The 14,672-nt window shown below is 32.7% G+C and overlaps 2 protein-coding genes across 2 annotated transcripts; one reads left to right on the top strand and one right to left on the bottom strand.

Moving 5' to 3' along the window:
* The first annotated feature begins 404 nt into the window (after nt 1–404).
* On the top strand, nt 405–3,152 carry LOC112698128 (FT-interacting protein 3-like). The gene has a single exon (XM_025751524.3). The coding sequence runs from the start codon at nt 631–633 to the stop codon at nt 2,959–2,961; it is 2,331 nt and encodes a 776-aa protein (XP_025607309.2). The 5' UTR covers nt 405–630; the 3' UTR covers nt 2,962–3,152.
* Nucleotides 3,153–4,012: 860 nt separating this feature from the next.
* Nucleotides 4,013–7,031, bottom strand: LOC112696327 (uncharacterized). Its single transcript, XM_025749050.2, has 5 exons — nt 6,906–7,031; nt 6,134–6,202; nt 5,694–6,037; nt 5,268–5,299; nt 4,013–5,151 (listed from the first exon to the last, which is right to left on the bottom strand). The coding sequence occupies exons 3-5, from the start codon at nt 6,022–6,024 to the stop codon at nt 4,246–4,248; spliced, it is 1,269 nt and encodes a 422-aa protein (XP_025604835.1). The 5' UTR covers nt 6,025–6,037; nt 6,134–6,202; nt 6,906–7,031; the 3' UTR covers nt 4,013–4,245.
* Between the last annotated feature and the right edge of the window lie 7,641 nt (nt 7,032–14,672).

Below are 14,672 nucleotides of genomic sequence, written 5' to 3'. Positions count from 1 at the left end.
TGTTTTACAAAGTTTGAAAGCAAGCTTAAAGCGGATAATTTTGCTATAATTTGTTAAGATAGAGGCACTACCTTTGTTAAGAAATTTTTTACAATCACTCTCCTTACCCAAAAATTTAAGGCATTATTCCAATCACCCTTTGGTATAGCATGTCATAAATTAATAGAATTAAATGCTTATTATTACAAAATTGAAAAGATAATTAATGTTATGTTAAATTGTTTCAAATTTGAATTTTTAGGTTGATTCCCTTCCGTTATGGATGTTAAATGCACTTCTAAAATAAAAAACAAAAAATAATTATAATCTATTGAAGCAAAAATGTCATATATCTATCATCTTAAAAAAAAGTGTAAACTTCCCAAAGTCCTTCTCATAAGGTTTACATGTTTGTTATATTCTTTTTTTTTTTTCTTTTCTTTTTATTTGAATTTAACATTTCTTTATTTCAATTTCACAGTAGTAATAATGCTACTTTCTTGTTATTGTCTTTCATGTAAGTTGTAATAAAATTCTTTTTTTTTTTTTTTCCATTCATTAGAGATCATGCATGTTTTGTTAGAATGACCCTTGGAATTGGAACATAGTATATATGGTGCATGTTTTCTTACAAATTAGGAAAATAGTTTAATGTTTTATTTTCATTGTTGCAAGATCAAAGCTATGGCAAACAAAAGCAAAAACCCAAAGGATCAGAAGCAACAAGAGGATTTCTCACTGAAGGAGACAAATCCAAACATCAATGCAGGAAGAGCCACAACCTTGGACCTTGTAGAACAAATGCAATTCCTCTTTGTTAGGGTGGTGAAGGCCAAAAACTTGTCATCAAAAAGTAATAGTTGTTGCTGTAATCCTTTTGTGGAAGCAAGGATTGGAGCTTTAGTGGGAAGAACAAGGTCCCTTGATAAAACAGAGAATCTTGAATGGAACCAAGTCTTTGCTTTCGCGAAGGACAAGATTCAAGCACCTATGTTGGAGATCTTGGTAAAGGACAAGAAGTGTGTTGAAGACAATAATAAAGTGTTCATAGGGAAACTTGTGTTTGTAGTTAATGATGTTCCTATGAGGGCTTCTCCTGATAGCCCTTTAGCACCAGAATGGTACAAACTCGAGGATCATAACGGATCAAAGCTAAATCAAGGAGAGTTAATGGTGTCTGTTTGGATGGGGACTCAAGCAGATGAGGCTTTTCCTCATGCTTGGCATTCAGATTCTGCTAGTGGTTATGAGCATAGTACTAATACTTGTTCAAATGTATATCACTCTCCAAGGTTTTGGTACCTTAGAGTTAATGTGATCCAAGCCCAAAATTTGAAGCTCAAAACCACGAATGGAGGAAGCAGCTTGGAGTTTTATATTCAAGCTTTTTTGGGAAACTTGGCTTTGAGAAGTAGAGCAGTTAGGATTAGTCAGAACCCTGTTTGGAATGAGGATTTGATGTTTGTTGTGGCAGAACCTTTTGATGAATCATTGATTTTGAGCATTGAGGTAGGGAATCAACATAAGCATGAAAGTATGGGAAGGTGTGTGATTCCTTTGAAGAATGTGGAGAGAAGAATAGACGATGCATTGGTCGAAAGCGTGTGGTACAATCTTGAGGATCCGAATTCCCCTGAGGCTAGACTTCATGTGAGAGCTTCTTTAGATGGAGGATACCATGTTCTTGATGAGGTTACTCACTATAGCAGTGATTTTAGGCCATCATCTAAGTCTTTGTCCCAACCCAATATTGGTGTTCTAGAATTGGGAATTTTGAATGCTGTAGGACTCTCTCCAATGAAGAAGGAGAATCGTGCTGACGCCTATTGTGTCGCTAAGTATGGTCCGAAATGGGTGCGAACAAGGACTATTGTTGATAGTCTTTGTCCAAAATGGAATGAACAATATACTTGGGAAGTGTTTGATCCTTGCACTGTGATCACAATTGTAGTGTTTGACAATGGACAATTATTGCAAGAAGGAAAGCCTGCTGAAGATAAGAGAATTGGTAAGGTGCGAATTCGGCTCTCCACGCTCGAAACTGATAGAATCTACACTCACTCTTATCCACTCATTAACTTGACCAATCAAGGAGTTAAGAAGATGGGAGAAATTCAGTTAGCTGTGAGATTTTCTTGTTCATCTTTGTTGAATGTTTTGCAAACTTACACACAACCTTTACTCCCAAGAATGCACTACATATCTCCATTGTCTATATTTCAGTTGGATAGTTTAAGGAACCAGGCTGCTGCTATCACCACATTGAGGTTCAGGCGAAAAGAGCCTCCATTGGCGAAAGAGGTTGTCGAATACATGCTAGATGTGAGGGAAAATGTGTGGAGCATGAGGAGAGGAAGAGCTCAATTTCGAAGAATTGCTGATCTTCTAAGTGTTGTTGTTTTCATTTGTAAATGGATTAATCATGTGCATAGTTGGAAGAGTTCGGTTACCACAATAGCAAGTTACATAATCTTTCTTGGTGTGATTTTCTGTCCTCAAATGATTCTGGTAACAATGTTTTCAAGCCTTCTCTTGCTTGGAATTTGGCGATACAGAACTCGGCCGAGGCATCCTTCTCATATGGATATCCAATTCTCTTATGCTCATACAGTTACTAATGAAGAACTAGAAGAAGAATTTGATACATTTCCAACGAAGTTTACTGGCGACAATCTTAAGAAGAAGTATGATAGATTGAGAGGTATTTCAGGAAGGGTTTTAGCAGTGATGAGTGACTTGGCAACTCAAGGAGAAAGGGTGCAATCCTTGTTAACTTGGAGGGATCCAAGAGCAACATCTTTGTTTGTGTTTTTCTGTTTTGTTGCTGCCATTGTGACTTATAGTGTTCCGTTTCGCTTCTTAGTCTCCGGCTTGGTTGCTTACTGGTTAAGGCCTCCGAGGCTTCGCGGCGTTGCTGGTATTCCTGCTGTTCCACAGAACTTCCTTAGGAGGATGTCTGCCAAGTCTGATGGCATGCTTTGAGTTTTCTATTCTTGTTTTTGTTTCATTTTCGAGTAGATGAAACTATCTTCCTATCCAATAATCTTTTTTGAGTGTTTTAAATCCAGTTTTCTTGCCTTTATCTATTGATTAACAATTTAATCTTTCTGAGACAATTATGCTTATGTTAGACTTGTTGGATTAAGTCTTGTTCACTTCATTGCAAGTGATTTTTACAATCTACTCTTTGTGTATGTAGTTAAAGCTGATAAGGTGAATATAATACTATTTTCTCAGTTTCATAAGTTAGCTATTACTTCACTAATGGAATTGAATCATATCAGAATATACTACTTCCATCAAAATGGTGTTGTATCACATAAATCAATGGATCTTTCCTTTCAATTTTTTTTTTTAATCATATATGTTACTTGAATATGCTATGTTTCAAATACTGTGTCCGTTGATGTGTCTATCTATATATTACTTTGACATTTTTTTAGTTTGAGGAAAAAAATACAAAAGCCTCTTTAGATACACATTTATGTCGTCACGGCCATTGGTTCTGAATTCATCTTTGAAAAAATATTTTTAAAAAAAAAAATGTCAAAACCCACTTCAAACATAGTATGAACAACCCATTTTTATTTTTAAAATTAAAATAAAGTAAATAACAGTATTGAAAAATTAGACGAACTTAAAAATTTTATTGCTAACTTATACTGTTGGAATAAATTTAGAAGTAGCCAATATTGTTGATTATTGACAAAAGAAAAAAGAAACTCTACAATGCTTTGTAATATTCAAAAGATCAAAAGCAAAAGCATTGAAAATTTTGTTTGTATTTTGATGATATTAACAGAACATAAAGATATATTATTATGTTAAAATAATTTTAATATTTATATATACCCGTAGCTAATAGATTTTCAAAATTAATATTTTTGCATATCTCCTTCTTATGTCGCTTCGTAGGTAAGATAATGACAGTAAAAATATCTTCCTTCTTTTTGGATAGCTCTTCAATTCAGTTAGCATGCTCTTTGTGTGTTTGTGCGGGGTTTGTTTCTTGTTCAATGCAGAGACATATGACTTCATTTGTAACTATATTTGGTCCTGTCTTATTATTAAAATGAGCAACTTCACAAACTTCATTCCACTCTAATAGCTTGCTATCAACTTTTATATAACATAGATTTAAAATCATCAGTGAAGTTAATTATGTAAAAAATATTGAAACTCAAAAATCTGATGGGGTTATAATATTACTCCTATAATTAGCTGCTGACTCGCAAAGAAATGGGAACCCATTCTTTTTACTGCCTTTCATTCTTTTCGGTGTCTTCCCCAAAAGCCCTTTGTCCTTGCAGTATCATTCTCCATCAGGGTTCGATTTGATTTGGACCGAAACGAAAAGTGCTTCTTCAAGAACGGCTTTCCATGTGTGCTCCTAGTACTTGAGCTCGGCTCCATCTTTGAAACTTTCCCTATTCTTTCAATGTCTTTCTGTGGTTCGGAAACATTGACATCAGATTCAAGGTAGCTATCAGCTACACGGCTTCGAGATATCTTCTGGTGCTTTCCCTTAGAAGTCTCTGATTCGACCCTAATATCTTTTCTGGATGACTTTGACGAGTGATTATCTCCGACGATACAAGCTGGACATGCTGGATCAAACTTGTTTGCCTCGGCAGTTCTAGATTCTAAGCATTCGGCATGATATGCATGGCCACACACAAGGATAGCAACACATGAGACATCACTTCTGGCAACAAAATTTGGTAGTTCGGTCAAAGGCCTCGCGCAAGCTGGACAAGATTGTTGATCCATTGAGGGAGAATGCAAGAACCTGCTGCTGCTGGATCCAATTATCTTGTGACGACCGGATCCTAAATATTCACTGTCGGAAGAGCATATTTCCCTTTGAGAAGAAGCCACCATCTCTGAAAAGGTGCGCATGGACCAGCCATCGGATGATCCATATAGGGATCCTGTTGCCATTTCATTGCTACAGGGGGAGAATACAAATGATGGCCTTCCCTCAGAAATCGAGTAGCCCGGTGATTTCAGACCCAAGATCTGACTATCTGAAATCTGTCTCAATAGTGGATGACCTGGAGATCGATGTGCCCGTCTTGATGGTGTAGAATTAGAATGGGGATCTAGTGCAGGCGACGAGAAAACCGGAGGAATTGGAAATGAATGATTCGGAATTGAAGAGTCTACAGAATTCTTCACCAAAAGAGAAATATAGACTAAGTGAGCCAAGTAATACAACGGTAAAAAACCTAAAAATTACATCCTGCACCATAAAGATCATTATTCTAATTCAGTTCTGCAAAACTAACCATCATAGAAAATTTGCTTGATATGGACAGATCTGCAACGAGTACATAGAAAAAGAATAAAGAAAATATCAATGGACAAAATAGCAACTGAAACAAAAATGTATAAATGGTGAATACACCAGTAGAGACGTTAAAACAAATTTCGAAAACTTTAGAGCAAAATGGGAAACATCGAAAATAAAAGGTGAAGAACAAGGCATTGTACTTAAGTAAGAACCCATAAATTCCAAACCAGAGGATGATGAACATAAATATTTTAATTGAGCGAGTCCCCATAAGCATTGTGCTTAAGGTAAAGGACAAAACCAACACTAGGTTGGTCATGTGATAGGCAAGCTCATCCCCATGATCTCGGGTTCTAGGGAGGCAAAGACCAAAAAAAATAAAGGGTGAAGTACAAAAGTGTCACTAAATTTTGAGATTTACCAGATGGAGTAGCTATCAGATTTGGAACAAATGTGTCATCAAAAGGGGACTTCTGAGATATTGGAGTTGCAGAATTCTCCAGGGTGCTTCCTCCATCTGATGAATGACCTCTTTCAGAACTTAATGGACCTTTAAATTCCATGCTCACATTTCTGCTAGTCAAGTGAGAGTTCTGACAGGTGGGATTCTCGTTCTCCCTGGTGATAGGCACATGATTACCATTCAATCCAGAGCCACATTTCGGTGAATATCCAGCTCGATGCAAACCTTTCTCTCCAGTTCTTTCAGGTACACTGCGACCCTTCGCAGCAACACAGCAAGCTGATCCCATTATTCATACACTCCTGTAGAAATACACAATGGCCAATCTAACTTGCGCACAAAAAATTATCAATGTATAAATTATTTATTTATTAAAAAACGTATATTCAATAATGTACCAGAAAATTGCAATAGAAAATTCAGGAGCTGCCCCAGTTTTGATTGAGAAATAGTTATTCTACCTTCTCCTGAAGAATAAGCAAAAGGAAATAAAGTTAAGTTAATATGTAAATTGAACAAAAACCATCGAATAACTTAGATGCCAAATCTCCAATCTAAAAATGCACGCAATAATCTTCTGAAGTTTCTGCTTACTGGTTACTACCAAACCTAATTCACTAATTCAGTGAGCTCAAGCCATTACAATATTTAATGATCAAATGCCACTTCAATAACACAAAATAATAAGAAATTAAATATGAAAAGCCTCTAAAAAACCTCAACCATCATTGGTAAGTCAACAAAAAGCTTATAAACTTATGCCATCCATAAAATAATAATAATAAATAAATAAAAAAGAAGAAGAAAATTACACCAAACACCACGAATCCTCATAATCATAACTGAGCTCAGAGCACAAGAAATCAATAGCCAACGCTGAAAGTTTCCAACATTTTTTTCCAATTTAAAAAAATTGATTAACACTCACTCATTCAGTAGAATCACCGACCTTGTAACACAACCAATAGTGAAAAAGAAAACATCAAAACAACAACAACATGAATGAGTTGCCTAGGGTTCAGAATTTTCTCACTAAATAGCTCGCTTACAAATTATTATGGCGCACAATCAATCCAACACAACAGAACGAAGATTTAAATCAAAGAATAAAATCTATTAACGAACATAGAAGAGTGTAAGATTAAAGAAGCATTTTCGAATGGCACCGACCTCTAAGCAGAGAATTCAAGTGATGCTACGACGAACAGAGAAAGAGGAATTTGAACTTTGAAGCGAGCATTGCATTGTGGTTAGAATAAATTGGAAAAGAAGCTTTATTTTATTATCAACAATGCTAAGGAACCAACTTTAACCGGATGTTGTTACTAATAGGCACACGGATGTTTCTTTTTCTTGTAAATTGGATGGTTTTCGATATGATTTCTATGTTTTATGTGTTACGCATTAATAAAACATAATTAATTATATGGAACCAACTAATGAATGATCTGTTCCGTAATTCTCTCCTATCACTAGCGTATCTTCCCTCATGTTTTGAACGTGGTCAACAATAATTTAAAAAACAAATTAAAATTATAAATTAATAAAACTAATTATAATTAATTATGTTGTTCCATTCTTGGCTGATTATTAGTTGGTTTCATATACTTTTCCTTTTATTATTATTTTATTTTCTTTATTAAAGTACTGAAACCGACATTAAAGAAGAATTCGCTTTAGATAGAAAATCTTAATTTATTTTTTTAATTATCTTTAAAAAAATTACTTTTTTGATATTTCAAAAAGATATATATATATATATATTTATTCATTAAAATATTAAAAGAATTATTAAAAATTAAATTAAGACTCTTAATTATTTCTCATTGAGTCGTTGTCAAATAATATGATTTGATTGGGGAATTTATTTAGCTTGTATTTTATTTCTAACGTAATAAGATTTTAGTAACTTCAATTCACTATTTTTTTATAAAATTTTAAAAAAAAAATGCAAACAATATAAATTATAAACCTTAAAAGAATTGTATGATGATGTAGCTAACAAAAAACTAAAAGAATAATATTTTAATTAATATTTAAATAAAAATTCATCAATTCAAAAAACAACTCAGTAAAAATAAATTGTATATTAACTTTTTATTTTATTTTTATTTATTATTTTATCTTTTTTTTTAAATAAAATTCATTATGTTTATCTTTTTTTAAGTTACTTTTATTTTTATCTTTTTTTAACTGAATCATCTAGAGAATCAGATTGTTATAATTTATTTTAAAATTCAAAATTAGTTTAATAATTAGTATAAATAAATAACATTGTTTTTCTATAATACAACAACAACATAATAATAAAAATTCTTCATATCTTCTTTTCTTATTTTTTCATAATTTTATCACTATAAAAACTTTTTAATCTAAATAGTTGCCATAGTTTAATATTTGTTTTTCTTAAAAAAGAATCTTGAAAATAAGTATTCACTAACTTATATTATTTAAAAAAACCTAAGCGAAAGGAACTTTCTATAAAATTTAATAAACTTTAAGCTTTAATTCTTATTGGTAATTTTACAATATCAGAAGCTAATCTACACGACTACACCACCGTTTTCTATTCCTCTTTTTCCAGCTTGCTTTATAAACTTCTTAGGAAATTAGTATTTACAAATAATTTTACTCATAATTTTTATCTTTTAAAACATATAAAGTGCCTATAATTTTTCTGTATAGTTCTCCACCACGTGGATCCCACTGAAGTGGAACAAATAATTTTCTCATCAAATTCGTCGACTATATATATGATTACTTTGAAACCATTGTCATTTAATTTGAGATTTGACTATGATGCACGGTTTCTAATTGTGGTCAATTTTGTACTCAATTACTCATGGTCATGGTTTTACGTCAAATTGTGTTGTTTAAATGCTCAAAATTCACGAAAAAAATCTAAAAATTAAAATATTTATAGACAAAATTTTTATAAGGAATAAGAATTCAATTGTTGAAATAACAACACTTTTATTATGTGTACAACTAAAATTGACTACTAAAATTAATTATTTGTATATAATATATATTAAAATACAAATATATATTAAAAATAAATTAAATAATACATATATTTATAATTTTCATACACATAATTATATTATATTAAAATTTAAAAATGATCTTCATGTGAATGGGATGAACTCCGACTATGACCATATTAATGCACAATTTAAGTCAGAAGTGGAAGCAATTATAAGTTCCAATTTGATATGCTTTGTGGGCCTCTTTGGAAGCATGTTGCTTGAAACATTACTACAACTTTGACTTTTGTTACTTTGACATTTATTATTGTATGAGTCAACGAAATCAATGAGGTAGGCTTCAACTAGAAATGCATTGATATTTATATAAATTTGATTTTGTGATCCTTAACTAATTGGCATGTCAACCATAAAAATCACTCTATTCTCTCAAAGTGTAGAGGGAGTATTAATTCTTTGTTTAGATCTAAATATGATAACTTATAAATCTTAGTCATAATTATATAAAAAAAATACTACTTGTATAATAAAATTCAGTTTTTGGTCCGTCTTTAATATTATTTAATTATTTTTTAATTAAAACATATTCTTATTTTTTAAAATACATATTTATAATTAAGATTAATTTAAATTTTAAAAACTAAAATTTCTTTAACTTTCTACCCATTTCATAATTAGTTATTATTTCCTTCTTTTAAGTTCCTTCATAGTTAGTTAGAAAAAAATTAATCCCTCACTTACTATACCTTTGATAAAATACAAGATCTATTTTACGACTTTCAGTAATGAATGATCAATATAATTATATACGCAAACTAAAATATTTTTAATTGCAATTTTTTTTTCATTGTAACACATCTAAAATTATAAATTTATACAAAAAATATTTTTAAAATACATCCAAAATCATAAATCTAAAATTTAAATTTAAATATTAAAAATAATTGTAACACATCTAAAATTATGAAGTTATACAGAAAATATTTTTGAAACACATCTAAAATCATAAATCTAAAATTTAAATTTAAACATCAAAAAATAATTGTAACACATATAAAATTATGATGTTATATAGAAAATATTTTTAAAACACTTTCAAAATACAGAAATTGCACATGCAAAAATAATTTAACATTACAATTGATGGTTTTCAGTGGCTAAGAGAAGGGGGGTTGAATCTTAGCCCCTTTTTCTTTCAATTACACTTGCTGATCTTTGTAACAACTTTAGGAGACTTTTTGATTTTTGTCTCGTCCCAAGCCACGAGACTTTTTCGTTTTGTCTCGTCACTTGTCACGAGATATTTTTCGGCTTTATCTCCTGGGCAACAGAAACAGAATTTAAGTAGAAGAGGAAGAAATAGTACACCAAGATATATCCTGGTTCAGCTGCTAAGTGCAGTGCAGCCTACATCCAGTCTCCATCACAATAATGATGGAATTTCACTATAATCAACTTTGATTACATACACCAATTCTCCCTAGGAACTACCCTTCCTATCTCGGACAAGTCCAGAATTCTAAACCCAATCCTGAACTTGACTTGGTCACTGCCAAGCTTTCAACTGTAAAGTGCTAACCCAACTTACAAGGGAATTTCAACAGAATCATGAAACACAACATAGATGAACAAAGGAACTCTAAGACATCTATGGCTTTCTCTTTTAATTTTGCACTCTCTGCCTTTTTCCGCTCTATGGCTTTTTCATACAAACCTCACTTGTTTGCCTTTTTCCATGAGACTCAAGACATGACAAAATTAAACAGAAAAATTACAAAACAGAAAACATTGAAGGAGAAGAGAAATCTGTTAGCTCAGGTAGCTCTGAGAACTCTGTGCCTTGCACTCTCAAATTTTCTCCTTAAATCAAACCATGACTGTTCACCCCTTTTATAGAGAAGTGAAGCCTTCACAGTTGAAACACACACCCGAGCTTAGCTTCCTTTCCTTCAAAACGAACCGGTTCGGCCACAGAGAGAGAGGAGGTAACTAATGCAAAAACCAACATGCAAATACCTCTAGTCCTTCCTTGGTCATCACTCTTCATCAATCTGAGCGCTCCATCCTTGGCTTCCTCTCCAAGATGGATTTCTGGCCCTTGATGCTTCATGATGATGATTGCTTCATCTGCTCCAATCTCTGCCTCTTCCATCACTTCGCCACTCTAGCTACTTCCTGTGGTGGTTGAGCAGAATCAGAGACAAGCCATGCCTCCAAAGATCTCACCTTGCTGGCCAAATCTCCTTCTACTTTTTTTGGTATGAAGAAGCCAAGATCTCATCACAAAATCTTACTACAAGTGATAAGAATCTCAGCCACAACATACTTTTCTTTTTTTTTTTCTTGCCATCAGTTTGATGGTCTTGTAGTGTGCTTCTTTTTCTCTTCGGTGGCTATGCTTAGCTTCCATGGCTACTGTGTAATAACCGAAAGAGATGAAGAAAGTTAAGAGAGAAGAAAGAGAATTTTGAACATTAGCTAATGGATTTTGATAAAGCAAAATAAATGTCCACTTCCCTTTTACTGAGCAACGTGTAGCTTAATGATACCCATCAAATCAATGACCAATTCTCTCTTATGTTTCCAATGCATATATTAATTCTTCTTGATAAATTTTGAATTCCATCACTTGAAGAAAGAAGAAATCCGTTGGAAGCATTTTTGCTTTCTTTTTCCATTGGATTTGGATCATGTATGAGAAACAATTTGGGCTTGTATCAATAATGAGTAAAGGTGGCCCAACCAATAAAATATTTCAGCCAACATTCATATGACTAAAGAAATCCATAAGGCTGAATTTTTTATTTTATTGGGCTTGTGATCTCTTCTTTTTTATTTCGGCCCAAATAATCACAAATTGCTTCAGCCATAAATTATTAGAAACATTAATCAAGGCTGATTGGTTTTAAGCATATTGGGCTTGCAATAATTTTGCTTTTCTGTTCGGCCCAATAAGAAAAAAATCTGCATCACAAAATTATTAATTAACATATGTTAAATGAAAATTAAACCAATAATTTTGTAATTAATTATTTCAATAATGTTTGTTCATCATCAAAAATAAATTAGAGTTTTCCAAACTCATCAATCTCCCCCTTGATGACAAACATTATTAAAATTGAAATGAAAAGAAATTTAAAGATTGAGTAAAGAATACTCCCTTTGAATTTGAATTTCTCCCCCTTTCTAGATGTCGCATGGCTCCCCCTTAATGTATGCTATTTTACCAAGGAAAACACTAACCTGTAACATTTTAATCAAGCCTCAAATAACAATGTTATTTAGCTTATTTATTGATGATGCTAAATGCTTGATTTATGAGCAGAGTTGGATGATAATCAAAAACTCATTTGTTATTAGTAATCTGATTTTCTGCTCAATCTATTTCACACATCAAAAAGGCTGTCCAAATGATTTTCAAACATTTTCCGGTCAGGATATCAGAGCAAAAAGAATTATTTTGATAAGGAAAATATTTGAAGCACGCATGATAATAACATGGCAGTTTTTATACTCTACACAATTTAAAGGAACTATCCAAAATATCAAGCATGTTAACCAGGATGAAACAGAATATTCAATACAATCATGCATATTCATCAAGGTTAATTAACAACCAGTTATACATTCATTGCCAAAACATTATAAAACAGTAGCATCAATAACAATTATAATGAGGCAAGAGCAGTTTCAATGCTATCATCAAAATATATCCTTTTAACAAGGGTGATCATGAATTTTCAACAGAAAATTTCATCCCCTATTTTTCCAGATTTCAATTTTTAGCTTTTGTCCCCCTTTTGTCATCAAGGGGCACTGCAAAATAAATGAAAACATCATACTAAACAGCAAAATATTTATTTTTCACCTAAATACAATGGTCCAGAATATCCAAGTACAATACCAAAACAAGACAGCAAAAACTGTGTACAAGCTCCAAAGGATTTCTAAAAGATGAAAATTTTAAGGATTTGGATCCTTTAAGACTGAATCATATTTTCACAAGAAAATATTTTTCAACCACCTTAATAAAATTTCATATCACACATGCATTTGAGCAAATAAATTTATCAATGACAATCAAAGCTCAAGTCAAAATTAATTCATAAAGTGCTCAAAACAGAGCCAGATCAAGGAAAAACAAAAACAGGACAACAAATCAATAAAATATAACAAAGCAAAATAACAGAGAATTCAGCAGCAGTAGAAGCAACAGGGAGCATTAAATATGGAGTGGAGAGAGAATTAGAGGGGATTAAATGACCATTAAGGGAGCGGTTATTAACCAAGGAGGTTTCAAAAACTGAAAAAGGAGTTTCCTTGAATCAAGGGACTAGTTGGAAGTAAAGATTTGATTTGACAACATGCTTCTTCCAACAAGATTTGATAAGACAACCAAGAGATTTTGTGATTTTATTTTTCAAAAAAATGAGGAACTAACAAAACTGTCATGATGGGGTCAGGATTTATTAGGTGGGGCCCATAAAAATTTGAATTCTGCGTTGCCTCCCCCTTGACCATAGCTCCTTCATCATCCCTGCATTTTTATCTCGTCCAAACCTACGAGACAAAACTGAACAGAATCAAATATTCACAAATTATCAATGAAACACAAATCAAACGTTCCCAAACTTTTTCTCAAGGTACAGAATCTATCTTCACAGAGGGGTTTTGTAAAAATATCAGCAATTTGGTCTTCAGATTTTACAAATTGAATATCAATAGTTCCCTTTTGCACATGTTCTCTAATGAAATGATATTTTATCTTAATGTGCTTGGTTCTTGAGTGCAGAACAGGATTTTTTGAAATGTTTATAGCACTCAAATTATCACAAAATAAGGGTATGCTATTGATCTTTAATTTATAATCTTCCAATTGTGTTTTTAACCAAATTAATTGAGAGCAACATGCAGATACGGATATATATTCAACTTCAGCGGTGGATAAAGCAACTGTGGCTTGTTTCTTACTTGACCACATGTTGAGTGAGCTTCCAAGGAAGCAACACATGCCGGAGGTGCTTCTTCTATCCACTCTATCTCCCGTATAACCTGCATCACAAAATCCTACTGCACAAAAGTCATCAGATTTAGGATACCATAATCCATAATTACAAGTTCCCTTAATGTATCTAATGATGCGTTTAACAGCCGTAAGATGTGATTCTTTTGGGTGAGATTGAAATCTCGAACATACACCCACACTTTGAACTATATCCGATCTAGAGGAGGTAAGATACATTAATGAACCAATCATTCCCCTATACCGTGTTTCATCCACATCTTTGCCATTATCATCCTTTTCAAGTTTATTGTTTGGATGCATTGGTGTTCCCATTGATTTGGAATTTTCTAAGCCAAATTTCTTTATCAATTCTTTTGCATACTTGCCTTGGTGAATAAAAGTACCACTAGGAGTTTGTTTAATTTGGAGGCCAAGAAAGAAAGTTAGCTCTCCCATTAAACTCATTTCAAACTCACTAGTCATGAGTTTTCCAAACTCTTCACACAAGAACTCATTGGCCGATCCAAATACAATATCATCCACATAAACTTGAACAAGAAAAATATCATCATTAGAAACTTTAATGAACAAAGTAGTGTCGGTGGTTCCCCTTTGAAAATGATTTTCTAATAGAAAGGCACTAAGCCTTTCATACCAAGTTCTTGGAGCTTGTCTAAGGCCATAAAGAGCCTTTGAGAGTTTAAAAACATGATTCGGAAAATCTTTATGTTCAAAACCGGGGGGTTGAGTCACATACACTTCTCTATCAATAAAGCCATTAAGGAAAGCACATTTAACATCCATTTGAAACATTTTGAAACCCTTATGGGCAGCATAGGCAAGAAGCAATCTAATTGCTTCCATTCTAGCTACCGGAGCAAAAGACTCATCAAAACCTATACCCTCTTCTTGATCATAACCTTGGGCCACTAATCTAGCCTTGTT

The sequence above is a fragment of the Arachis hypogaea genome, chromosome 6, assembly GCF_003086295.3.
Source record: "Arachis hypogaea cultivar Tifrunner chromosome 6, arahy.Tifrunner.gnm2.J5K5, whole genome shotgun sequence".
Classification (NCBI taxonomy): Eukaryota; Viridiplantae; Streptophyta; class Magnoliopsida; order Fabales; family Fabaceae; genus Arachis; species Arachis hypogaea.
Note: the sequence above shows the minus strand (reverse complement) of the source record. Positions and strands in the feature narration are given on the sequence as shown.